Source organism: Microtus pennsylvanicus, chromosome 3 (genome assembly GCF_037038515.1).
Source record: "Microtus pennsylvanicus isolate mMicPen1 chromosome 3, mMicPen1.hap1, whole genome shotgun sequence".
Taxonomy (NCBI): Eukaryota; Metazoa; Chordata; class Mammalia; order Rodentia; family Cricetidae; genus Microtus; species Microtus pennsylvanicus.
The window spans coordinates 137,018,881-137,046,864 of NC_134581.1; the positions used below are offsets into that span (position 1 = coordinate 137,018,881).

At 40.2% G+C, this 27,984-nt stretch overlaps 1 protein-coding gene across 2 annotated transcripts in view; it reads right to left on the minus strand.

Moving 5' to 3' along the window:
• Plppr1 (phospholipid phosphatase related 1) overlaps positions 1 to 27,984 on the minus strand; it is a 231,884-nt gene that overhangs the window by 119,481 nt on the left and 84,419 nt on the right. The window contains exons 1-2 of one of the 2 annotated variants that reach the window (XM_075967222.1): positions 16,104 to 16,117; positions 4,407 to 4,514 (exon numbers count right to left, since the gene is read on the minus strand). In XM_075967222.1, coding sequence (XP_075823337.1) covers positions 4,407 to 4,469 — 63 coding nt within the window. In that variant the 5' untranslated portion in view covers positions 4,470 to 4,514; positions 16,104 to 16,117. Of the gene's footprint in view, positions 1 to 4,406; positions 4,515 to 16,103; positions 16,118 to 27,984 lie in introns of those variants that run through there. The other variant, XM_075967221.1, reaches the window with a different exon arrangement.

Sequence of the window (27,984 nt, forward strand, 5' to 3'; positions counted from 1 at the left end):
AAAGGACTCTATAGCATTCTATAGGGATATTTGCTCATCTGTGCTTATCACTGAACAATAACTAGGAAATGGAAATAGTCTACATTTCTACCAGCTCATGAATAGAAAATTAAAATGTGGTGAGAGATGTCTCAGCAGTTAAGAGCACTGCCTTCTCTTCCAAAGGTCCTGAGTTCAATCCCCAGAAACCACATGGTGGCTCACAACCATGTCTAATGAGATCTTGGGGAAGATACCTTGTCAGTCATCCTCATCAACTTAGACCATGAAACCCAATATGGACAAGTTCAGCAGAACCACCATGGCTGCCCATGTATGCTTCAACATTGCCAGGGCATAACTTTTATTCATTTCATTTCACATATAGACAATATAATTTATTAAGTTAGGAAAAGTAGAAGGTATAGATTTTGCAGGAAAATGGATGGAACTAGGAAAATAGGCTGAGGTAACCCAGGCATATAAAGATAAACACTACATGCTCTCCCTCAGATGGGGATCCTTGCTTCAGTCTGTAGATTTGTCTGTTTAGCCTAGAGTGTCTATAGAAGCCAGGAAACTAGGAAAGGGCCATTGAGGCAGAGAATGCCTTAATGGAGGCAGATAGTAGAACAGATGTGACTTGAAAGGAGAGAGGGTAATATTGCAATGGGAAGGTTTAAGCAGGGATGGGGGATATAAGAGAAGGCAGAGTTAACTGAAATGAAGGGTGTGTGAAATAACCAAATGGAAACATTAATAATCCAATGGAAAGCTTCATAATCCAATTAAAAAGTATAGGTGTAAAGAAATGACCTAAAAGGGTAAAGTCATGGCTATCTGGAAATGCTGCTCCAGTTCCTGGTGTTCGATACCTCCTCAGGTATAGTCCATCAGGGAAGCCCAAAGGTCCACAAAACAATCCTCTGGTCACTTGTGTTGGTTGTTCACCAGAATAGTTGATCAGATCTTATTGCTGAAGATACACCCTGGATGCAGGGTCTATAGAAATCAATCTTAGAGCTGAGCTGAAAGCATCCTTCCTGCTGGTTTGTTTTTAGAAAAACAGAAGTTGCTATACCAGACTTTCAGAGGAGAAAAGGGTTTATGGTCTTACCTAGATGTGAACCCGACAAAGGAATTAGCAACCTGCCGGGCAAAATGTGCCCACTGAAGGGACAGTGGCATGCCTGTGATGAGATAACCACCTGGTCTCTGATTGGATGTGAGGCTCACCCCACACGAGAGAATTCACTACAAACCCAGTAAAAATCCCATGGCTGAATAGACAGGACTTACTACTGTTTTTAGCTGAATTGACACAGCACTAAACTATCTTCTTAATATTTATTTTTATAGACATAGACAAATGCTGTCCTCAGCTTTAATCAGAGGAATTGCTCTTTGCCTTGAAAAGCAATGTAACGACAGAGAAGGAGGAGTTAGTTTCCCTCTAGGATGAGCCGGTTGTTCAGTACAATGTGGTCAGCCTGAAACAATTCATACACAAACAAAAACGGACTTATCAAGTCATGCTTATGTATTTGCACATAAATGCACATGTGTGTGTGTATCACTGATAGTAGAGGAAGAAGGGGCTATCAGAAGAAGGGGTTTGATAAGAAAGGCCTGAAAGGAGTCGAACCGAGGGGCTAGAGGTAGGAATGGGAACTGTATTTTAATTAACATTGTATTAAAAATAAATGGTACAGGTGAATCATATTCCATGTTGTAGGACTTTGGCCATACCTATATAGCATTTTATTTTGGGGGGGGACCAAAACCAAAACAACAGCAAAAACTCAAAAAAATTGAAGCAAATACGGCAAAATTGTAAGATGTATTCTTGATAGTAGGTTTGAAGATTTATTTTCTTGTGTTTAATATCTTTCCTAATTAAAAACATTATTCACTGATGCAACTGGCATTTTAGTTATTTTGGGCTATATCTTCTAATACTCTTGCTGCAGTGCCTGGAGGAGATACAGAAAAATTATCTATTTTCTATGAATGAAATCTATGAGAACCATGGGAGCCACCTTAAGGTTCACTTTCTTTATCTTACTTTTCAACTAAGCTCAATTTTCCTCCCCTCAACCTATTCTGACGAGACAATAATGATATATCTTTTTTTTGTGGTTTTTCTAGACAGGGTTTCTCTGTGGTTTTGGAGCCTGTCCTGGAACTAGCTCTTGTAGACCAGGCTGGTCTCGAACTCACAGAGATCCGCCTGCCTCTGCCTCCCGAGTGCTGGGATTAAAGGCGTGTGCCACCACCGCCCGGCAATAATGATATATCTTAAACTCCATTGCAAAATAAGAGTTACAGTACAGCAAGAAAAAGAATAAACTGTCTCTCCTCTCCCAGAATTCCAAACTCATATTTATGTCAGCATCAAGGTGAGCTACAGAAGGGTTGGTTAATCTTTCTGGCTTCTGCTTCACCAGGCGAATTCATCATTCACATATTAGAGAGCTAAAAACCTGTCAGGAAGAACAGTTTCCAGCAACAAGCTATTCTTTACTTCGAGACTTGGTTCCTGTTTGATTGGGGGGAGGGTGTCTAAAATAAAAGTGCGTTGGGAAGATAAGATAAAGTGCTTACTCCCCAGCACTCTCTAGAATACTATAAACTTTATTTTTCTTATAACAACAAAAGAGACATTTAAAAAAGGAAATGACACTCTCTTTACCTTTTCTACATAAGCAGCAAGATAAAGCCTCCCTCCCTCCATTACAATGTCAACAAGAAGAGGTGGAGCCCACAATTCACATACCATGTTGTTCCTATCGAACTGGTGTCCATGACATTGTGAAGCAAGTCAAAGGCAACACGGGCATGTTAGAAAAATGACTTCTTTGTTTACGCTTCCAGAATTTTAGCTTAATTAATTCTACATGCACTTTGACTTTCTCTCCTATTCTACCAGATTCTGCAATTCAAGCAAGCTGTTTCACAAACATTAACCAGAGTGAGCTGTCAGGTAATACTAAACCGCTCCTAGATGATCACCAGATGAAACACACAGATCAGACTAGCTTTAAACTGAAAAGGTCACTATGATACTATGATTCATAGGCTGCATATGAAAATGTTACTAGGTAGGTGTGGTCATATGTGTCCATAATGGTATTTGTAAGGCTAAAGCTGGTGGATTGTCATGAGGTCGAGGCAGTCTGGACCAAAAAGGGAGATTCTGTGTCTAAAACAAAACAAAGGCAAACTGAGGTTAAACCCCCTCACAATTACTGGAAGTCTGTATTTTCTATGATAGGTAGGTAGTAGTTTGGCCTAATTTCCTATTTTCACAGGTAATAAATAGATCGACATGCATAATTCCCAGTCAATCAAGAAGATGCTACAACCAACCCTTGGAATGGTACAACTATCCACATAGTTATCCAGACTGGATGCTCAAGCACTTTTCAGCTTCCTACAGTTCATATTTAAAGCCTTATATGTATGATAAAATGATTCCTTAGATAACCTATCTCAAGAAGACCAAAATAATATGGTCGGAAAATCAACATTTTACTCTCAGATAACTTAGGAAATAGACTTTTGGCCATAAGACCCTCAATTTCCTAAATGACAATATCTTTGTCTTTTCAATAGCAAATACTTCACTGAGGAAACGGCTATGAGGAAGGACATTGGAAGCTCGCAAAACAGATGCCGGAGCAAACATGGAGCAACTCACAGAGAAGCACGATAGAAGGACTAGCTCATCATCCAAGTTTCCTAACATCATAGGGGAAAATGCCTAGTGCAAATGGTACATTTTATTTTTCCCACCCATGGACTTCAAAGGCAAAAAACAATCTAGCAACATTGGTAAACTGCCTGCCTTATTGAGTTTCTGGAAAAGGATATTGATTATTTTTAAGGAGAATTATTAAAGTTCTGCATTCAGTTTCATAGCTAATATATTCACAGGATCATTGGAAATAAACAGAATAAAAAAGAATAAACTGTGTCTCAAAGACAGTTTCAAAACCTCTTAATTGCAGTTTTTTATTTAACCAACACAGTTATAAAATTATTAATTATGACAATGTCTCAGTTATCCAGAGCCATAAGGGAGTGAACCTTTTCACATTTCTGAAGCACTGGAGTGAAATCCTCCCATTGTTACAACTTGCTTATTAGAAAGAAAGAAAGAAAGAAAGAAAGAAAGAAAGAAAGAAAGAAAGAGAAAGAAAGAAAAGATTTTCAAATGCCTGACAGTGTATACCACACAATGTCAAAAAGAAAGAAAGAATAAAAGCTTTTGCAGAGCCCCCTGTGTTCTAAAAAAATTATGAATTTTCTATTTGTGCCATCAAAATTTGACCCAATCATGGGATTAAATAATTTCATAAAAGAATACATGTCTTCAGCATGAAATTTGCTATTACAATTGTTCACAGCTTAAAATATGTACTTACCTCAACAAATATAAAACATGGGATGATGGAGTAACTGCGTTGCGTGTGGTTGTCTACAGCCATTTCTCAAACCATGTAGTGAGACTGTACTGTCTGAAACTGTCCAGGCTGAAATGGAAAGAGATTGCAAGGTGTGAGAACCGCATGTTAAGTCCCTTAGGTACGTACACAAAAATGCCAGCTACCCTCTAAATGGGCAGGCTTGAGCACAAGCAAGGTAAAAATATTGATCTACAACACAATTGAGCTAGACTAGTAAGGAATGTATACCAGGTATGAATAGTCACTGAGGGAAACTGACCACACAAAGAACTTCTCACACAACTAGCTATTCTTATATGGGCACACAAACTGTGTCTGAACCTGTGCCACAAAACAGTTTCTAGTATAAAATATTTCTTAACATCATCCTGCCAGGAATTCTCTTCCTGTGTCTAATTCTGGTTTCCAGTCTTATTTGGTCTGTTTATTTGCCTCCGCCCTTTTCTCTCCCCTTGGGGCCAACATCTACTACTGAGACCAATATTTCCCTTTTTTTCCTGAATTGTAATTATTTGTCCTTGCTCTTGTTCTAAACTTGCATTCTTTTCTGATAACAAATAAATGATCATATTTATGTAGGAATTATTACATTACATTACATTTCTTTTTATGAAATGTCTATTCAAAAATTGTAGCTTTTGTGATTGGATTGTTGACTGTATTATTTTAAAGCACAATTTCTCTTTATGTATTCTGGACACATGTCATTTATCAAATATATGTTTCATAATTATTTTCTTCCAGATTCTTGCTTGCCTTTCACTTTCTAATGATATATTTTATATGCACATTTTTTACTAATATAACAATTTTAATTAGAGAGTTTAATTTCAAAGGCCATTAAATACAGAAATTTATTACCCTATTATACTCATCCAGATTTTCAACTGCATTTTTAACATGTAAAAGATATAAATCACTGTTGTGATAAAATAAGTATTAGGAATTTTTAGACAACTTATAAGAAGTATAATGATGTAGATAGCAAAGAAAACAAAAAAGCTTCCCATTAGACCCTCTGAAACAAGACTCAGCAATACCCAGCAATAGCAACAGTCCCTTCTAACTAGGCATCATTTGAGATCCTCTGAACAACCAGAGGAAAATATTTTAGTATATAATATATTCAGGCTTATGCCAAATTAATTATAAAATATATTATTTTCTTTTTATGAAGAAAGGGACTTACAATACAAAATGGCATTGGGCTCTTCTTTTTTTTTTGGTTTTTCGAGACAGGGTTTCTCTGTGGCTTTGAAGCCTGTCCTGGAACTAGCTCTGTAGACCAGGCTGGTCTAGAACTCACAGAGATCCGCCTGCCTCTGCCTCCCGAGTGCTGGGATTAAAGGCGTGCGCCACCACTGCCCGGCTGGGCTCTTATAATAATAATAATGAATCCTTAGTTGGAATACATGTGAGAAAAGGTTTGTTAAAGGGGCCGGTTGTTCTGACTGAAAGAATGTGGATATTTCCTATCAGGCATGGGGAGGAAAGCATTCCAGCAAAGCTACTAGAGCTATGAATTCACTTAACTTATTTGTGCAAGCTTAAGAACAATACCAGGCCTGAAATGGGAAATTAAAGGAGACATGGATGCTGTCACCAGACTCTTCTCGTCTACTTGCTGCTCATTATGTAAAGACTCCCACTACCTCAAGGCTACAAACTCAAGATTGAGCACTTCCATATCAAATTAAAACATAATAGAAAAGGAGGAGAATTAATATTGACAAGCAGCACCCTACTTTGTTAACTAGCTCAGACGAAGCATTCGATCTCTAGGTAAGTATTACTATAGTACAAGCCATACTTCAACAGAATCTCAGTTCAGTGTCCTCGGATGTGTTTCCCACTGGAATTTTCTTATGATTTCCTCTTATTCATGGGATGTATACCAATTTGTTGTAAACTCGAGACAAATGAAACGAACTACAGATGATCAAGTACTCATGCTCGTAATACTGAAAATAGATGAAGACATTCTTGGAGATAGTAAGATGAGAATAATATCTTCATTTACAAATTGTTTGAAATTAAATTTGCTGGCCAGTCTGGGAAGCTCCTGGGAACAAAAATAGTCTTGAAAACGAGTGTCCATAACTTAAAACTTCTGTGTCCAACTTTGATGTGAGTTAAACTGTTCTTAGTAGCCCCGTGTCTCTAAATATGACCTTCTTCTTTGTATATAATACACACTAATCAAAATTTTCTAAGAAGGCCTTGCTAATTCTTTTCAAAATGCCAACAAAAAAAAAAAACTACCAAAAGTGTTGCTATTCTAAGTAAACCCAACAATCTCTACTTTTAACCCACACTGAGTTAGAAAAGTATTCCTCAGTCCTATTGTTGACTTTCTTCTAGTCTAGAAAGCAGTGAGGGGTCATCCTGAGCATTTCTGGGTGCTTAACTCTATGTACGGCCTCTGACCACAAGATGCCAAGGAAGGCAGGTATTCTCTTACCCTGGGTATGATGATAAAAACTCTTCCCAGACATTGCCAAATGTTCCCTTCAAGTGGGGACATTATTTTCAGTGTATGACAACAAAATCTAGGGCCCACGTCATATCAATAGCATTTTTTGATGTATTACAGTATATAAAATGGTGTTTCTAGAAGCTTCTCAAATTTAGGTTAAAATTATAATCAAAGTGAGGCTAAGACTAGTACTTTAATGAAGAGGGATCTACAGTTTGTTTTTCTATGACATCAAGCAGAGAGATAGGGGCCATTCTTGGGGGAAGACTCCTACTTTAGGATTGAAAGTACAGGCACATGGCATTGGGGCTACTTTGCCTGTTTGGAATAAAGTCCATAATTTGGGCCACAGGAAGGAACATGATTTGCCTACTGCCTAACAAAGAGGAAGCCAGAACTTGAAAATGTGCCTTACTGGCATATGAATAAATAGATTCCAACACTCAAATGCCATATTGGGATGAGCACAAAACTACTATGATCTACAGTTACTAACATTCTGAGTTTAAAGAGAAAGCAAAAGAGGTTTCTACCCTTTAGGTATTTCAGTCCAAATTCCTAGTGTTTCTTAAAGGGTTCATGAAAATACATTTTAAAAATTTAAAGGCAGGAAAAACATCCCCAAACCATTATAAAGTATGTAATGAGATGTCCAAAATGTAAAAATTGGGCAACTTCATTAAGTTTAGTGTTCTTTAAATTTAATTACTATGAAGATGAACTGTGGGTGAGATTTTCTTAATTCTAAAAATTTGCTTTCAAATAAACTATAATCATAAATTAAACTACTGACTCCTAAAAATAATTTCAATTCTTTTTTCATTTTACTTGGCTTCCAAATAAGCATTTACTTTTATATACAGATTCCACTTAATAGGTTTATGATCACAGGAATGGGACAAAAAGAACCACAGAAAACAATAATAAGGACCTTAAAATATGCTTGTAGGCATTTTGCTTTCATCAATGTCAAAGAATCTGGAACCCGATTTTTTGCTTCAAAGAAACAAGCAAACGAAGAAACAACTACAGACAGTCCTCCCTTCCTCCCATTTTTCTTCCCTTTCCACACCAGTTGCCCTTTTATACTCCCCTGGGTTCTACAGGCACTACAAATTAAACACATGTATCGAAACTCTACGATCCACATGGGTGAAAACATGTGCCACCTTCCTTCTCAGTCTGGGCTATCCTCATTCAGTCTACTATTTCCCAGTTCCAAACATTTTCCCGAAACTTTCATAATTCCTTGTGGCTTTACACAATAAGATCCTATTGTGTCAAAGTGCCACATTTCCATGACCCACTCATCAGTTGAGGAACATCTAGGCTATATAAAATTTTCAAAAATTAATGAAAACATGAAAAAACACAGGTGAGAATAAGTGGGGTGAAGACACAAGAGACAAAGAAATGCCGTGATCCAAGAAGATGGAGCAGACAGAGGTGCCTTCTGGCTTACTGCCTGGGAAGAGTCACGAGACCCCTGTGTGGTTAGGAGAGTGCGGACGTGTGGCTGCTGTTCTTCTAGGTCTGGGTGGGGCTAGAATGTGGGCTCTGCAGGCTGGGCTCCAGAGAGAACGGTGTGTAGAGAACAGGTGATTCCTTGAGGCTTCAGTGAGATATTGATAAGCATGTGAACAAGGGGAAGCTACTCAAGGCCCAGCGAAAACCGTTAGAAAGGATGGGCAGAAACGACACTCAGAATTCATGCACAGTCAAGCCTTCTCGCCAAAGTAAGTAGGAAAGCTTCCCAACTCTCCAGCTATCTGTAAGAATGCATGGTTACCAGACAAACTAACCCCACTAGGAGAACGTTTCTCACCCAGAAGCCACAGATGGTGGTGGGTAGTGATCCCACGCAGCGTGCACTTTGTTGTTGTTCTTCTTTCGTTTGTCTAATTCACAACACTAAATATTTATAAAGACTCATTTGATTTATAAGGTCCTGGCTACCATTTGGGCAACTAACTGGCTTTTTCTTGTCCTGCCTGCTTGTCAAAACAAGTATGTGTGACAGCAGAACCCCTGGCCCAGGTCTTCACAACAGCATCTTCTGAAGTATTCTATAACAGTTAGCCTGCTGCTTCTAGAAGCTTCCAAAAGTTAGAGCATTTTAAGATCAAAGTGAGATTGTGGCTAACATTAAACAGGGAGAAATCAGAGCTTATTTCTAGACGATGTCAAATCTTAATTGGAGAGAAGGAGGAGGCTTGAATAAAAGGTAGAAAATGAGAAGGTAGGAAAAGATAGCTGGCGAGGGAACAATTTCATTTTATCCTTCAGTTCCTAGGGTGAGCTATGATCTCCAGATGCAGCACATCCTGAACATATGGTAAAGATGCATTAACTGCCTGGGTGGCATGAGCTGCCCCTCCCTCTTCTGGATTATCTCTATTCAGTCCATGATCTCCAACCAAGATCACAGTCTGCATTTAATTCCCCAAAGCCAGAAAAATCCAGTCATGTTTTTAAAACAACAAAGCCATTAAGGGATGGGAACAAATGAAATGGAATTGTAGGTGAATGTAAAATAGATTTCATCAATTGGTCGTGTGGGATTTTGGAACGCACTACTTAGTCTCCTAAGAGAAACACTTTGCTCAGTTTTAGAGATGTTTTTCAAAGCGTGGTGAGCATTGCAGTGTGTAGACTCACATAGAAAGGGAGGTGACAATGACACTCTTCTGTTTTTCCTGCCATTTCTCACAGCTAGACCCACCGCCCACCCCTTGAAGTAGCTCAAATCAAGGCAGAAAGAGAAACAAAGAAATGTTATTTCTCATAACTTAGAGAAACTGAATTGGATCATCTCTTCAGAAAGTAGCTAGGTTCAGAGTCCTGTGAGGTTTCCAGGGTCCTCACAGGCTTTTTTGATGAGTTTGCAGACCAAAGAAAAATTCTAAAATCCCTCTGGATACCACTGTTTATTGGTGTATTCAGTGGGACCGCTTTTCAGCCTTGTATCTATTGCTTAAATATGAATCATTTCATACTACCTCAGTCTCTCTAAAACTGCATTACTTTTTAGTGAGTAGAACCCAGCTGTTCTACTTACCTCATTGAGTCGGCATGTCTGGTTCATCTTTTCATCCTACGTCCTAATAAATATTAGATAATATGCAAGGTAACCATTGTCCCTTACAAACAGATTTATTACTATTAATTGGCATCTAGGGTCCACACAGCTAGGAAGGAAGAGAGAGCTAAGGCTGCCCAGGTGGCTGAGAAGAGAAGCCAGGCCCACCTTCTGCATCTCCTCCACAACTTCTAAGGAAGAAAGCAAGCTTCAGACAGAGGGGTAGGGCTTCTAATTTCTTTTCCAAATTACCGATTTTGTTTTATCTGTAACTTTCCATTAGGAAAAGAATAGCTGCAGAACGTAGAAATGAGCAAAGCGGTTTTCTTAATTATAAAGCGTGCATTCACATTTTCTTCAATCAAACTAGATGCTGGGAGGAAATGAGTTCTGATGCTCTGCTAAACCGAAACTCTGAAGCTCCAGAGCCAGGGATGTGGGGACCACACACACACGCAACCCCTTGCCTACACACTCCTGGAAGAACTGAGATACTGGGAAAGTCGCGGGAGAAGTCGTGTTTAGCAGAGCATGGAGAGAAAAGAGGCAGAAAACATGTTGCCTCTGGTCTTAGCTGAAAAGCATTGAATCTGACTCTAAAGTATGCTAAAATCATTTTACCTCTTTCCCTGGCTATAAAATTTCAAATATGAAAATATTATTGTAGTAATCATTAACAAAAGGTATAACTAAATCCTAGAATGTTATCATTATAAGCTATATTGTAAAATTAATACCGTAAGGTAAAAGAATTAATATGTGGTCGTCTCTTACACTTTTCACATAAAACTGTCAACTGGGAAGCTTAAACATGAACTTGCATTATATTAAAGTCTATTCTAAATAGACCATGCCATGCTAAGGTTCTGGGGCACCCCACCTGCCATTTAATAAACCTAATCTTCTTATCAGGACCCTGAAGATGCTTGGGAAATGACTGGGCTTTTTTATTTGTTGTTCTTCCGAATATGGACACATTTATAAAAAAAAAAAAGAAAGAAAGAAAGACAAAAAAAACCTCTTTTCTCTGTTTGTCCTTATTAGGTGACTCTTTAAGTGGCCTCAGAAGTGGCCAAGCTTAGTTTCTTAAAACTAGCAGAGCCCAGAGTCTGACCCTAAAATCTCCCCCAATAATGTCTAGAGCTACATTGGTTTTCAAAGATCCAAGATACAAGAACTATTGAGTATTTAAAGGTAAAATAATCATAAGTTTGGGGTGAGAAATTTCTGGAAAGATAGGAACTGTCCCCCAAAGACTAGAATCTAAAGATGCTGTGTAGAGAGAATTGTTTTGGATGCTGCAGTTTCAGAACGGTAGACAACCCTTTATGGTCTTGCCTGCAGGGCTGTACGTGACAAACTGTTGTCAGCGGTGGGGAGGCTGTGATACTGTTTTTCTGTCAAGCAAGGCTGAGTTTTCCAATTTAAAGCTAAGCTGCCTAGGAGCCAAGCTGTTTGTTTCTTTTTAGAAGGAAATACAGGAAGTAAAAGTTTGTGTATGCCCGTGTACATAAGGAGGGTGAGATCCTGAGACGCTGCATCCCCTTAGCTGAGACACCCAGTCTATCTAGTTTACCCTGGGGAACAGAGTGGCTATGTGTTGGTGAGATATTCTGCCACCCCCAGGAAGTCACCGCCAGTGCCCCTGAGCCCTCATCACAGGGCGATTCATCAGCCCTGTTAGACCCTGTTGAGATCTAGGAACAAGGACCAGGAAACGGAAGCCAGGGGAATCCCTTTGCCACAGGAAATCTGGGACGGTTCCAACAAAACTCTGGGGTGAGGCATGGTTTCTCCACATTGGTGCATAATCAGTGTGTATTCTGCCACTGGGCCAGTCTGAGAATTTCGAAAGAGCAAAAAAAATAAATAAATAAATAAAAATAGAATTTTCTTTATTAAACTCCTTGACAAACACTGAGCACCAGACATTCCATGCCCGGATTCCATGAGTATAGCCTTGCAGTTTTAAGTTTTACACTTAACGGTTTGATATTTTTGTGTTGATTTTATTTAGAATAGAGATTTGCTGAGAAGTCTTTTTAATACTGCAAGCTGCTACTCTAACCCAGCATCCCAGTGCTTCTGCCCCTCCTCACCTCCCCCTTCCCATCTATGCTACTCATCAGCTGACATGTTATACAGAGTACTGGGTATATTTATTGTCTTTCCCACTGCCTATTGTGCTCAGCGTTACACTCACTCCAGTGTTTGAAAGGCTGAAATTAAACTCATAATTACAAATGAGTGCCAAACAATACCTCTTCCAGACTGTAATGGGGTATAATTTGACAAGAAAGTCTCAGCGAAAGGGTGATCTTTGGATGCAAAGGAACTAGGGGTAGAGAACGGGATGTACTAGTTGACAGGAGTTCCTGAATGAGATAATACAGGTTAGTATGGCTATAATACAGAGAGCAGAGGCAATGGGAACCTAAGAAAAGACCGAAGCAAGGGATAGATATACCCAAATTATCCAGGGCTAACACCATGCTCTGAAGTTTGAAATTAGTTCTAAGAAAGGCAGTGATTTATAGAAACAATTAAGGAAGAAACCCCCACCACCTTATTTGCTTTGGAAGATGGCACAGGTGGCAGAGGGTGGACTTAGGAACGTGCAGCTTTCTGCATCTATTCCCGCTAAACTACCTACAGCCGTCACCTAGATCTGTCCTGTGAATCGCAGGAATTTATTTGAGACTTTCACCCGGTTCAGAATCAGACACCGTGATAAAAAGGTTTGTCTTGAAATCACTACACAAGCCCCTCCCCCCATGGGAGTGTGTGTATGCAGAGGGTGCATGTGATTATACGTGTGTGTACATGGCTGTGCTTGCATGTAGAGGCCAGAGGTCAAGTCTGGGTGTCACTCTTCAGATGCTACCCACATTAGTCTTTGAGGCAGAGCCTCGCAGGCGCCTGGAACTCAGCAAGTAGGCTAGGCCTGCCTGTCCTGTGGATCTGCTTGTCTTCTGCCCCCTGCCCCCAGCACAAGAATCACAAGTGGATGTCACCTTGCCTAGCTTCTTTAACATAGGGTTTTCAGGATTAAACTCAACTCCTCATTCTTGCCAAGCAAGAGCTTTACCAACCCAGCTATCTCCCCAGACTCCAGAACACTCGCTTTTGAAAAAAGAAAAGAGTAGTGTGCTTGTGCCTGATGCGATGGCTCAGCTGGTGAAGGTACTAGCTGACAAACCTGAAGAAAATCCCCAGACCCAGGAAATAGAAGGAAAGAACAAATTCTCAAGGCTTGTTTTCTATGCCACTCGTGAAGTGGCATGTGTACATGCACACACATATACAAACACACAAGCACACACACACAATAAATAAATAATAAAAATACTGTATTTAAGGAAAAATTGCATACTCCAGTCAAGGGAGCAATCCCCCAGTCTCACCGCAGCTCTATGGCATACTACCTTTTATGACTTCTCACTTTTTGTTCCCATTCCCAGGGAACTAAACAGATCCTGGTGGAACATTCTATTCAATTAAAGTCCTGAAACTGGAAATAGAGTCAATAAACAAAACCCAAAATGGGGGAAATTTGGAAATGAAAACTTTAGGAACTTTAACAAGAATCCCAGAGACAAGGCTCATCAACAGAATACAAGAGAAGGAAGAGACAATCTCAGTCATTCAAGACACAATAGAAGAAATTGATACCCTGGCCAAAGAAAATGTTACGTTTAAAAAAAAAAACCTTGCCCAAACATCCAGGAAATATGGGATACTATGAAAAGACAAAAATACGAATAATAGTAACAGAGGAAAGAGAAGAAATCCAGGTCAAAGGCACAGAAAATACTTCTAATAAAACAACAGAAGAAAATTTCCCTAACCTAAAGAAGGAGCTGCTTATGCAGATAGAAAAGCGTGCAGAATACAAAAGAGATTGGACCAAAAAATCATCTTAGCATATAATAATCAAAACATTAAATGTAACAGAGCAAAGAAAGAATATTAAAGGCTGAAAGGAAAAGAGACCAATTACCATAAAGGCAGACATAGCAGAGAAACACCTGACTTCTCAATGGACACTCTAAAAGCCAGGAGGACCTGGACAGATTTTCTATAGGGCCACAGATGCCATTCTAGATTACAATGCCCAGAAAAGCTTTTAATAACAATAGATGGAGAAAATAAATTCTCCATCTAAATAAATTCTCCATCTTAATAAATTAAACCAATTTTAAGCATTATATACCTACCAAATTTAAGCATTATATACCTACAAACCCAGCCCTACAGAAAGTGGAAGAAGGAAAATTTCAACCTAAAAAGGTCAAATGAGAAGGACCAGGGAAAGAGAAACTATATGAGAATATATGAGAAAAAAATCTATTTTCAATAAAATGGAGAAAAGTTCTTCATTAAAGCTAACACATACACACATACACACACACACACACACGACAATATCAGACTGCAAACTTACTTACTCCCCTAGTGAGTTGGCACCCCTAAGTGTATCTATCCAGTGTTACTTTTTTCTTTTGCTCTCATTTTCTGGCTCCCTTGTCCTCTTGAGTTACAGCTCAACCTGTGCTCTGCCATGAGGGGACTGTATTCAAAGCCATCATTCCTAATAGGTGTACCTTCATGCAACAAGTCCTGTCGAAGCCAGTGGCTTGGTGCTAAGGGACAGGCCTCACTGGACCACCAACAGCAGCGTGGGAGGAAGCGACGCATACACTCCATCAGTCCGTGCTCTGCCTTCTGTGCACTCAGTTTGCCTTGAAATTAGACAACGATCTCACTTGATTTTCTGCAGGTCCATATGTCATCTTTTCACCTCTGTTCTAACCTGCAAAACTGATCTAACTTTAAGTTCTCTGTGCCTCCATTTTCAGTGTTGGCTCAGTGAATACTAAGTTGCGACTATCTATGCTTGTTGCAACTACATTTGTGGAAGAGGTGTTTGATAACTGTGACCCCCTTTCTCTTTATTACATTAACCTCAGCAGGGCAGAGCAGTGTGGCATCTTGTGGGCAGTTGGTAAACTCTGGCTTGGTTAAATCATCATATATACTTGATCGTCAATCAAGAATATTTATATTAAATAAATTTATATTAAAATAAATTCATTTACTATCCATGTAATATTTATATCAAATAAATAATAAATACATAAATAATATACTTACATTAAAAGAATAAATAATATTTATATTAAAAGAACACATATGAGGTCAAACAATTAACCTTGGGGGGTCAACTATTTTGCTTTTTTTTTTTGCTAAAATTACTCTAAACAATAAATAAGTCAACTAGTAAATACATACATACATACTTTGAGGCTTACTTTCTCTTTTGATTTTAGATGGAACATTTGTAAAGGTTTTAAGAGAAAATGATTACATGAATAGTAAAATAAATAAAGCCATAAAGCATTCATTTATTTATATGATGCATAAATTAGGCTCATTAAAAGCAAAGTGTGGATGGAACATGCTTCAGTGTGTATATATAAACTTTGGGATGAAGCAAACACCATTTCCACTAGTCCCACCAAGCTCTCCTCTGTCTTTGTATACTGCTGACTTGCATCCTGCAACGAATGACGGACAGTTTCACTCACAGCCTATGCCTCAGACTGGTGCCTCCAAAGGCATGACATAGTAAGTGTATAGAACTTTGAACCTAGGTGACTGTGGACTTATTCAATGGACCTGAACACTAGTGTAGCCTGGCAAGTATAGCCCTGAGCCTGGTCACAATCTAGAGCACAGACCCCTGTGTGTGTCTGTCACTTTGTTGTGAGAGATCAAATCTAGATGTGTGTGGTGTTCTGCAAGCCCTGGTGAATAAAGCCTCCACTCAGCTCTTGTTTGGTTTTCTCCCATTGTCCTTGAGTGTGTAGAGGTTACAAAGAAGAAGCTCTTACACAGTTCTTAGTCGGAAGAAACTGGTGTTGGACAACCTTAGCAATACTTATTAAACATTCTCATTATTCAAGCAAATAAAAATATTATCAGTTACTTATCATTGTCTAATTCCTAGGGCACCTAATTTGTTAACATCTGTTTTCTAATGTGAAGAAAGCTCCGCATGAGAATGTAAGGCAATTTCACAATTTTCTCACAGAGAAACCCCAGGCAGCCAAGCAAGTGGCAGGATGCAGGATGTCACATGGAGGGAATTCATTTTTTTGAGGCTTGAAAAGAAATTTGGATAATGAGATAAGGAGGGAGCTGAACCAATCAGCAGGAAAAACTTAAAGAGCCCGGTGGGTTCTGCCTGGAGCCCTTAATGAACTAAGTTTTCCCAACACCAAGCAAATCCGATTGAGAATATGCCTCCAAGATCAGGCTGCAGCCAAGCGTGCAGGACATTTTCTTAGTGATTTATGTGGAAGGATTCAGCCCATTGTGGTGTGGCCACCCCTGAATTACTGGTCCTGGGTTCAATAAGAAAGCAGGCTAAGCAAGCAAGGGGAGCAAGCCAGTAAGCAGCACCTCTCCATGGCCACGGCTTCAGCCCCTGCCTCCAGGTTCCTGCCCTGTTTGAGTTCCTGTCCTGGCTTCCTTCAGTGATTGGGTTCAATGTGGAAGTGTAAGCTAACTAAACCACCCTCACCTGCAACTTCCTTTTTGGTCTTGGTGTTTCATTGCAGCAATAGAAACCCTAAGAATCTGTAAGATTTAAGGAGAATGCAGTGTGATTATAGCAAGTGAACAAGTAAATTTCCATATTTATCCAGCTTTGCATTAATGAATTAGTGAAAACTAATAAATTTGCATTGTGCTTATATTCAAATCTATAGAAAGATTTCTCATAATCCAGTGCTTTCTTAATATAATACAAACCCAAATGTCTCTTCTCCAGTATCTTGGATATTACCCGTAGTGACCAGGGAAACATGCTAACTCCCATATCTTTACTTGAACATCTGCAGTGAATTGAAGCAACACTGCAACTTGTTCTATTTACAGTTCTGATATTCAGAAACTCATACTTGGACATCTGACAATGTCCAGGAACTTTCCACTTGTATCCCTTGTAGGTTAAGGGCAAAAAAGCCATGCCATTAAAGTGACATTACAAAAAGCAGAGAGGTTTAATGCTGTTCACTGAAGCATTCGTGATCTGGAAGGAAGTTGAGAAATACTCATTTTTCAAGGGCAGTCTTACTAGCCTAAGGTGGAGTTTGGTGTTTTATATGCAGTTGCCCATCGAACCACAGACAACTTGTCCCACTAACACGGTTACATTTTTCTTTTAATTTCCTAAACATTTTGAATGTAAACTACTGGCTAGAATGACTGAGGAAAGGAGCAGTTTTCTGAACTGTATTTGCATTTACTTGGAATTCTTTTTCAGCACCAGGATTCTTGGATAAATCTTTGTGCGATCTTGATGGATAATTAGATTATAAGTGTTTATACAGGAATTTGATCAGGTTTCTGTTCTCCATCTCAGAGCTTTCAGCTGATTTGCGGTTCACGTACAGCAAGGAATCCTTCCAACAGATCAAAAGGGGCGCGTTTAACATCTCTTGTTTGTTAGTGTACTAACATTATGTAATATGTAGTATGTGTTCTACATGTATGTAATCTGGAGAAGGGAAGAAAGATTCCAGTGTCATGATAAAATGGATTTCCCATGTCATTTTGATCAAGGAAAAATAAGTAACCGTATCCCCAAAGCAAAGATGACAGAAAACCTAGCCAGGCACCTTGTCCCACCAACCAGACGGGCCTTTGCAGAGAGAGGGTTTTCATGTGGCTCCCACCATAACCATTACAGTGTGGATGACCAGCCTGCTTTCCTGTGAGAGCAATCAAGGAGTAGAAAGTAACCTACTCTGAATGGAGCAGTTGAGCAAATGCAGTTCCCCAACAAAGAGCCATAAAACCAGTCTGGGAGGAGGAAAGTCAGCTCTGAAATTCTGAAGAGCCACTCCTCTCTGCTCACCCACTTCCAGCAGGCCCAGGCTCTGTCCAGGTGTGCCCACTGGAATGCCAATGGCCACCGATGTATCTAACCCCTTACACCCACACCCCTACTCTGCCTTAAAGTAGTGCTATGGCTGAGTCAAAATGTCTCTGAATCCACTTTGTTCTGGCACAATCAAGTAACAAACAGTAACCTTTATGTTTCAGTCTTAAAGGTTTAGTTCGGCCGCAGAAAATAGGATGCAAAATTGTGCAGCTTGGCCCAGAAACGGTCGCTCATTTCCCCCTGTTCAGTTCCTGTGAATGCATGAATCTTCTCTGTCTTTGTCTCTCTCTGTTTCTCCCCTCCCCTCCCTTCTCTTCTCCTCTCCTCCCTTCCTTTCCCCTCCCGAATCCCTCTCTTCTCTCCTCTCTTCTCCTTTCCTCTCCTCCCCTCTCCTCTCCTTTCTTCTCCTCTCCTCCCCCTTCCCCTCCCTACTCCCTTTCTTCTCTCCTCCCGTCCCTGCTGCTCATCCCCTCCCCTCCCTTCCTCTCCTCTCCTCTCCTCTCCTCTCCTCTCCTTTCCTCTGCTCTCCTCTCCTCTCCTCTGCTCTCCTCTCTTCTGCTCTCCTCTCCTCTCCTCTGCTCTCCTCTGCTCTCCTCTCCTCTCCTCTGCTCTCCTCTCCTCTGCTCTCCTCTCCTCTGCTCTCCTCTCCTCTCCTCTGCTCTCCTCTCCTCTCTTCTGCTCTCCTCTCCTCTGCTCTCCTCTCCTCTGCTCTCCTCTCCTCTCCTCTGCTCTCCTCTCCTCTCTTCTGCTCTCCTCTCCTCTCCTCTGCTCTCCTCTCCTCTGCTCTCCTCTCCTCTCCTCTGCTCTCCTCTCCTCTCCTCTGCTCTCCTCTCCTCTGCTCTCCTCTCCTCTGCTCTCCTCTCCTCTCCTCTGCTCTCCTCTCCTCTCTTCTGCTCTCCTCTCCTCTGCTCTCCTCTCCTCTGCTCTCCTCTCCTCTCCTCTGCTCTCCTCTCCTCTCTTCTGCTCTCCTCTCCTCTCCTCTGCTCTCCTCTCCTCTCCTCCTCTCTCCTCTCCTCTCCTCCTCTCCTGCTGCTCCTTCAGGGTTGTTAACAGAATGGCTGTTTTACCCTTGTCTTCCTGGACTCTGTGCTCTTTTGCACTGCGCTGCCTGGTGCTGCACCACAGTCCTTCCCAATCTGCTCTCATTTAGTATTTCTCCTCGCTCCGCAATCCACCATACCCTCATAGAAGCCTAAAAACTTACAATGATGGATTGCTGAGTTTAAGAGGCCCAGAAGAGCTATGGAGTTTATAACGCCAGTAGCAGTTCCCTGTCCTAGCTCAGCCTAGTTTCTTGCTCCAGTCCAGACAAATATTGCTGAAATATTTTTACTGTTGCCTCTGCTAGAAGTAATTAGATTCACACATGAAAGCCAAGTAATGTGTTTAGTATCTTTATACAGAGAAAAAAGCCATTTTAGCCTCAAAATAAAAAAGAAAGCCTCAAAGAAACTATATTAACACAGAACAAACTACAAATCTTTCAAACAAAAAAATCAGATGATATTGAGGCCAGTGTCCTTATTTAAATCTCAATAACAACAAATATAGTGCATGTGTCTTAAGGATATGAATTCTATGCTTTGAGTTAGTCTTGTTTCTTATTTTAACAGATTTCCTAAATACCTAGAATAATTGTATTGATTATTTTTAAATTTTCTATGTGATGTAAACTAAAATCAAGACCAGTACTATTGAAAAATGGAGCTAGGATCAAGAGTTATGTTTAATGATTATCATTCATATATAGAGAGAGGTTTTCTCCAATACACAGTCTTACTTGAAACATTTCTTTTAATTAAAATTGACTGTGTGAAAAAAATGTAAACTAAATTTAGAATACATGAACTTATCCCAGGAAAGGTAATAAAGAGGCCACTCAACCCCAAGCCTCCCTTTTCTCCTCTAAAGGGCCAATCTAAGTCGTAGGAGAAGCTGTTAGTGCCTCACCCACACACCTCAAGTCTTGCTCCTTTCCCTTCTTTGGCCCAACTTCCATCTGCAAGGATCAACCTTCAAGCTTTCTTTACCCAGGACACATTAGCTGATGGAGAGGATAGGATGTCTGTAGAACAGGCTGGAAGGGTCGTAGAATCAACACTCCTGAAATCAGCCCGTGACCATACTGGTAGGTAGGTGAAAGTACCCCAGCTCCCTGAGCCCTCGGATAAGGGAAATCTTCGACTTTCTTATGGGGTTAAGCTGCAGTAACTTCAGAGTTAGCTGTCTTGATTCATTGGCTTTCTTCTTTCCCTGACCCACTTTTCTACCCCACTACTGATGCTTCCGGGTTCCCTAAAGAAAGTGCTAGCACTTGCTTTGTTATCTGAAGGCCTGTGTCTCTAAAGATCCAAAGTAAGACAGAGGCCAGACCCTTTATGGAAATCCTGGCCCTACCATCTTCCTTTTCACTTTCCTCTCTCTCTATCGTCGTCCCCTTTTCTGCAAACAGCCAATCTTGTCTCACCAGATGAAAATACTCCTTTGTACCTGCTTCTAGAGGCTTCCTTCCAACCCTAGCCCTTTTTCCTCTGCAGCCAACCCAAAGAGTGACTTCTGCCTTTTTTGCATCTTTACTGGTCACAGTAAGGCTTCTTTGCCTAATTCTTTATGAAAGTCCTTTTGACGAAAGGCCAAGAATGACCTTCTAAATGCTAACTCCAACTAGATGCTCCTGACCTTAATTTGCCAGATTCCTCTTCAGTCTGTGAAGAAAGAGAGACAATCTTCAACTCCAACTAAATCTGACTTTTGTGACTTTGTTCTCTTGATTTTCTTCTCAGATTCTGATTGCCCCTTTTTATTTTACAGACTTTGCTTGAGATTTATTCTGCAAGCCATCTAAATATTAATGTCACATAGGGTTCTCCTCACAACAGCCTCTTTCCCAGGCAATTTCACTTAATCATAATGGTTTGTCATTATTTGTCTTTAAAGCCCAAGGCTGGCCCGGACATCTCCATACTCCTCTCCCAGCCCCCAGAGGGCTGGGATTACAAGTGTGTGTTACTGTGCCATGCGTGGTTGTCCTGTTCTTTCAACCATCAGAATATGTTAACAGTGCTCAAATTCATACATTCAGGCTTGATGCCTCTTCTGAATTTAAACACATAGCCCTACCACCCCAACAGATATACTGCTGGATACATCCAGGAACTTTGTGGTGGTTTGAAAGAAGATGGCCCCAAAAGGGAATGGCACTATTAGGAGTCGTGGCCTTATTGGAGGAAGTATGTCACTGTGGGTGCAGGCTTCGAGGTCTCTTTTGCTCAAGCTTCCCTCAGTAGGACAGTTGACTTCCTATTGCCTGCAAGATGTAGGACTCTTAGCTATTCCTACAGTACCACTGTCAGCATGCCACAATGCTTTCTGCCATGATGATAATAGACTGAACCTCTGAAACTATAAGTGAGCTCCCTCAATTCAATGCTTTCTTTATAAGAGTTGCCGTTGTTATGGCGTCTCTTCACAGCAATAAAACCCTAAGTAAGTTCATATAGCCAAAATCTAAAGTTCATATAGCCAAAACTGAGCTCACCAATTTTAGCTCAAGTCTTCTAGATTCTGTACCTTAATGAAACTCCCCATTTCCCATCTCTGGGATCATGACTAATTAGTAAGCAGATGAATTGTTACTTCTAAATATTTCCAAAGTATGTCATCTACTGTCCATCTCTATTATCACAGGAAATCACACAGATTGTATAAATTATAGTGTGGGCATGTCAAACTTGTTGTTGTGAAAGCTCCTTGCGATTCTACTGGCGTCCTCTCATGCAGCATAATAACCTCCTACTTGAGATGCTTATCTCTAAGCTTCCTCCCACCCAGAAATCCAGCCTCAATCTGGCCACTAAATGATCATTGTGTAGTCAGTGAGCCAGTGTCCATGTCAGGCTCTCTGGCACATGAAAGATAAGGTTTAAGCTTCTTTATATGTCATGGAGGGACCTTTAGTATCTTAAGACTGACTGTTGCTCGACATCCGCAGTCACATATAGCTCCCAGCAAATGCTTAGCAGAGGCATATCTGAGCCTTTAGCTTCTCAACAGCAGCTACTTTATCTGTCTGGAGCCCTTCTCTTATCCTTAACTCTTTGTTGACACTGTACTCTTTCATTAGAATCTCCCTTGAGCCTTTCCTCTCTGTTCCTCTCTGACTAAACAAGACAGAATTAACAATGTCTTTGGCACTTCTGTTCCATGTACATTGCTCTTTTATTATGTGTATTATATCTAGTTTCCTTTATTGATGCCCGAGAATATTTTTAATATTAGATGGCAAACTCCTCCACCTACAAAAACAACTCAGTACCTTCTACCAAATGCTGTTCTGGTATGTACAAATTACTTTGAAGCAGTTTGTGTACTTAGCAGTTAATCATTATATATACAGAATTAAGGGTAAGGTCAATGTCCATTATTTTTTAACTGCTGCAACACAGAGGCCATATGCTTTGTCTACCAAAAGATGTTTCAGTCAATTTTTGTTGAATGGTTAGCTAACTCCTTGTAGTTACACAGGTTTAATATTACTAGCTCACAGAAGGCATCCGTAAATGTTCAAATTGAATGACAATTGTCACACCCAAATAACATGGGAAGCTAGCAAAGTGAGTGTTTGGGGGCAAGAAATCTCATCTTTGCATAATTTTTTAAATTCTTATCTTTTCACTTTTACTTTGAGGATTTTATTAATCAAGAAACCAGGTGGCAAATTAGACCAAAGTTAGAAAGAATGGAAAATGGGTTGCTTTTGTCATTCCTGCTTGAATGGGTTTATACTAGATCCTTTGAGCTTTATATGGATGAGGTTTAAAGCTATGCTTAATCTTAGAATAAAGTATACGTTGATGAATTAGCACTCATTTGTAGCTCAGCAAGGAGGAAGCAGCTGCATGGATGTCTCATAGCTGCCAACCCTTTAGGAGGGAATAGGGGAGGGGAAGCCAGTACTGCTGCCTCACACAAGACTCCCTGTGTGACTTCAGCATTCACCCTGAATGCCAAAGAATCTGGCCATTTGCTCCTTACTTAATAGGATGCTTCCCTGTTCTCCACCCTCTGCACAGTTCCTAGGCAACAGCCCCCATCTCTCATGTCAGTAATAGCCAATGACTTCCTTTGCTTAAGAAACCCCCTTGTATCTTCCTTTGAAAACAAGTACACATATTTGAAATCAAATAAACAAACAGGATGATGGACATGACAGCAAGTAACTCTAGTATAACCTAGATTTATAAAAATTGCAAATATTACCATCTTATATTTAAATATTATAGTTTCAAAAGTTTGTCTTCCTGGAAGGTTTCCAAAGCATCACCCAACCAGGTCAAAGGTTAAGAAATATTTCTTGTTTCATATTATCTGCTTCATAGAGTATTTATCTATTAGCCACATGTGGCTTTTTAATCTGATTTGACTTTTCAAATAATAGCATTGATAAATAATATAAACATGTTTCCATTTCATTCACTCAAACATCATATTTTTGCTAAGAGGGGAAATTCCTTTGACTGGAAATGGTGATGCTGCTCCACCATGCAGCACAGCGTACCAGCAAAGCAAAGTGTGGGTGTACTGAAGGCAACTCACACTCCTCAGCATGCGTGCAGGAAGGAGACTGAGCCAAGCTACAGCCACTGCCGGTCAAGGCCTGATGAAATATCATTTTGTGTGAGGCAAAACAATACTTTTAGAAGTATGTACATGAAATCTGAATATACAGCTATCAAAAAAGCACCAGGTTGTGTTGTGAGGCTTCCTGAGGCAGTGGGCCTGAATTAAGATAGTTATATTTGTTTATGCTGTGGGGTATTTGTTTAAAGAGGCAAAGATGTATTGCATTCTTTTCAGTTGCATTTGTTTAATTTTGTGAAGCCATGTTACTTTGCCTGCCTAAAACACCTGATTGGTCTAATGAAGAAGTGAGTGGCAAATAGCTAGGCAGGAGAAAGGATAGGTGGGACTGGCATGCAGTAAGAATACATATGAGGAGAAGGGGAAGAGAAAGAAAAGGAGGAGAGGAGGATGCCAAGGGCCAGTCACCCTGCCACACAGCCAGACATGGAATAAGCAGGAAAAAAAAGATATACAGAAATAGGAACATGTAAAAACCCAGAGGCAAAATTTAGGCAGGATAATTTAAGTTATGAAAAACTGGCAAGAAACCTAAGCCTGGGCATTAAGAAACAGAAAACAAACAAACAAACAAAAACCTGCAAATTACTTCTCCTGAATCAGCTTTGAAAATTATCTCACAGGGTTCTTGTGAGGATTTCATAAGGTAAAAAGAGTAAAAAAAGACAATAGAGAGGCCAAGATGCAGTGACATAAGACAGCCTGGCATGTGGAGCCCGCCCTTCCACACACCTATTGCGCCAGGGACTGGCTTCCCACAAAGTCACTCACAATTCTCAAAGCCATGCCCTGTCTCTCCTCCATGTACACTTGTGGGCCCATCTTCCCTGGAGGTTCTACCTCTTTGTCCTGTAGTCTGCATCTCCTTCTTTCTCCTCAGTTCTGCTCTCCATCCTTCTTAGTCACAGGGTGTCTGTCTCCGGCGCCATTTGCTGTTCTATCCCTTCTCCTAAAGACTTAGGACTCAAAATACATGGAGCCAAAAAAGCACTGGTACAAACACTTGTCCTACTGCTTCCCAGGGCAGAGAAGAACCCTAGGATCATGTAGAAGCACTGCTTTCATTTGGACTCAAGTGGCTGTTTTTTTTTTCCTGACACTAGCTCAAAAACAGAAAGAAAAAGAATGAAAAAAATCCCTTCAGTAATTCCTAAAGAAAGCCCTCACTGTGAACGTCTCTCACGAATCATAAATACAGACTCTGAAAGTATACTAGACCCCTGGGCACTGGGGAGGCCTATACTGTGCCGCAGAGGACAGCTTGGGGGTGAAGTCCATAGCATGCCATCAGACCAGCTAACATGCACCTGTAAGCACAGACTCTTGTAAGGTGGGGGCTGAAGTCATTCTCAGGCCTCAGAGGCCTTGTTCTAATGACAAGTGACTAAGCTGTGTTAGAACTGCTGAAGTGATGATTTTACCAAATACTGTGGTCTACCAACACCCTGGTCTGGTTTCTTAAATGAAACAATATAAATTAGAAACAGACACATTTTAAGATTCCTAATATGGGGTCACAAAATATCATCATCAGAAACAAAGTGTCTCTGAATCCTGCAGATGCTAGTGACATCTTAAGATTCTTAGAGGAGAACTCTTCACTTTAAATCTAGAATAATGGCCCTGCATCCACACTTTGCAAAAATCCCGAGTAATTCAAGAGGACAAGGTGTGGAACACCTGATTTTTAAACATTCTCTGTGTAAGTAAGCTTTCTTAGGTTGGACTGGGTCTTCTAAAGGAGATATAATTTTCTCTGTGTGGGTTCCTATTCAGTGAAGCTTAACATTGCCTTATTAGCAAGGATTATGGCAACTTCTCATCCAAGGCTCTAATTCCATGCCCTTTCTAACTACAGTAAGAATCCATCTGCTTATTTAAGCAAACATTAACTCAAATAACATTTACTGAATATCCATTCAGGGCCAAGACCTGGGCTAGTCACAAGCGCAGAGGTGACTACATTGTGGTTATTCAAGGTGAGAAACATAAATACTTATGCTATGCTATAAGAAATACAAAAAGGCAAAGTGTTATGGGCCCAGAGGAAGAACAAATTAATTTTATTTAAATCGTAGGATGATTGAAAGATTTCTGAGGAGGTTATCTTTAGGCAGGGATTTTCTTTTCCAGCTTTACTTATATATTATTTTAATTTAAAAGCAGTTTGTATTACAGTGAACCATGAAAGAACATTGGGGAGAGATATCTAATTCCTTCTGCATATCACAATAAGTGAAATTCCACTAGAGTAGTTAAATTTAGATTTTGTTTTACTTCTTTTACTTTAAAGGACATTTTAAAAGTTAATAATCAGTAAGATATTGTTTTGGTGACCAACAATAGAAACACAGCTGAGTAAAATGTGGCATTGAAGTGTACAGATAGATAAAATGTTATATAAATTTGAGTGAAAATCTAAAAGCAAAGAAATCAATATATGTGATATAGTACAATCCACATGAAGATATGGATTCAAATCTTTTTAGCTAGCAAATAAAATTTTATGTATATATGTGTGTATATATAGTATACATATGTTCAAAATCTGTATATAATATAGATCGACTATATCAAACTAACATACAGAGTACCTTGACATGTGTCTTTATCTGTGGTGGGGACACTTAATATCTACTTTCTGAGCCATTTTCAAGGGTATAGCATAACATTAATAACTATAGTGTCCATGGAATATAATAGAGTCATTGAGTTGATTCTTCCTATTATCTGAGAGTTTACCTTAAGCAAAATCTCTCAAGTCCCCTCAGCCTCTGATAACCACCATTGGCTCTATGTTTCAGTAAGGTATGAACCTGGAGGAAGGAAGCCGGACACACAGAAAGAAAGACTAAATAACAGGCAGGGGTTTTCTCAGCACGCAGAGAAGGGCTCAAAAGAGTACCCAAGTGGTGAAACAGCATGAGCTGAGGCTAATAGCTCAAGGCAGTCGGTCTACTGAAAAAGCTGTAAGGAGTCTAGTTGGCTAAGGACTCACAACAGCAATAGTAAGAGGGTGGAAACATTAGCTCGGTCTGAGGAGAACAGTATTAACTGAGGGACTGCTAGAAGTGCACTTTTTAACCCCACTTTTGTGAGTTTCCTAGGGTCATTATAATAAAATGTGCTCCAGTCTGTATGGTTTCAGGACAGAAAATAACTTTCTAGTAATTCTGGAGCCTAGAAAGTCAAGGTCAAGCTCTCACTATGTTTGCTTTTTCCTAAAACCTCATTATGACTCCCAGATGGTTGCTACCACGTGTTCTAAAAGTCTGTCTCTCTGTGTCTCCTAATCTCTTCACACAATCCTGAAACAATTGGATCACGGTCCACCCTAACTATTAATGTCTCAGGGGCCACCCAAACCATTAATGTTTCAGGGTACACCTTAAACTTTAATTCTATTGTAAATCAACTGTGTCTTTATATTTCCTCCTGTCCAATAAATTTACGTTCAGAGCCACTAAGGAATAGGTGCTTAATGAGTGAATTTGAAAGGGTAAATAGTTTAGCCAATATCATGACACAGTACATAACAAATTCACTCACCAATAGTGCTAAAGAGATGGCAGTCTATCTGATAATCTCCAGGCGATTTTTATCAACTGAGATTTTGGGATCATTGCTACAGACAAAGTAGGCATTATGCATTTCTAACCACAGTGTGGTGATTTGAATGGGAACGGCCCCACATGCTTGGATATTTAAATACTTGATCCCGTTAGTTGACCTGTCTGGAGAGGCTTTGGAGCTATGGTTCTGCTGGAGGAAGTGTGTCACTGGGATGTGTTTTGGGAACTAAAGTCTTGTGCCTTTCCAGGTTCACCCACATTGTTTTCGATTTGCAACTTCAGATGAGAGCATTCAGTGCTCAGCCTCAAGCTCCAGGTGCCATTTCTGCCTGTGTGGGGTCCACACATGTGAGTCCTGGTCCACCTTGACTAAAGGCCGGAAAGTTTGAGCTAATCCTTGCTCTCTCAATATTGTTGACAACAGGTGTGGCTATAAATAAGCGATCCTGACAGAGGATGTGGTTAATTGGTACTATAAGTATCGAGGCAGATCTGCTCCACCTGGGCCAAAGGTCAGAGAATCCAAGTCCAAACGACTGAGTGCCTGACTGCGGATGCTCTGTCTCTGCCTCATATCATGTCAATGAGCCTGTTGCCTCCCCTCCCCTTTTGTAGTGAAGTATATAAATGTGTGGAAGAATAAATGCAGGTGGATTCAGGATTCAGTAGTCACTGAATTTCCATCCCAGTGCTGTTCTGTGTTTCTGTCTTTTGTTTCTCCCATATCTCTGTTCCTTTTGCTCCTACCCTGGAACGTGTGAATACTGTCGAGGTTGGACTCTGATATGCCCATGTCATGCTTCTCCATCATGATGGTG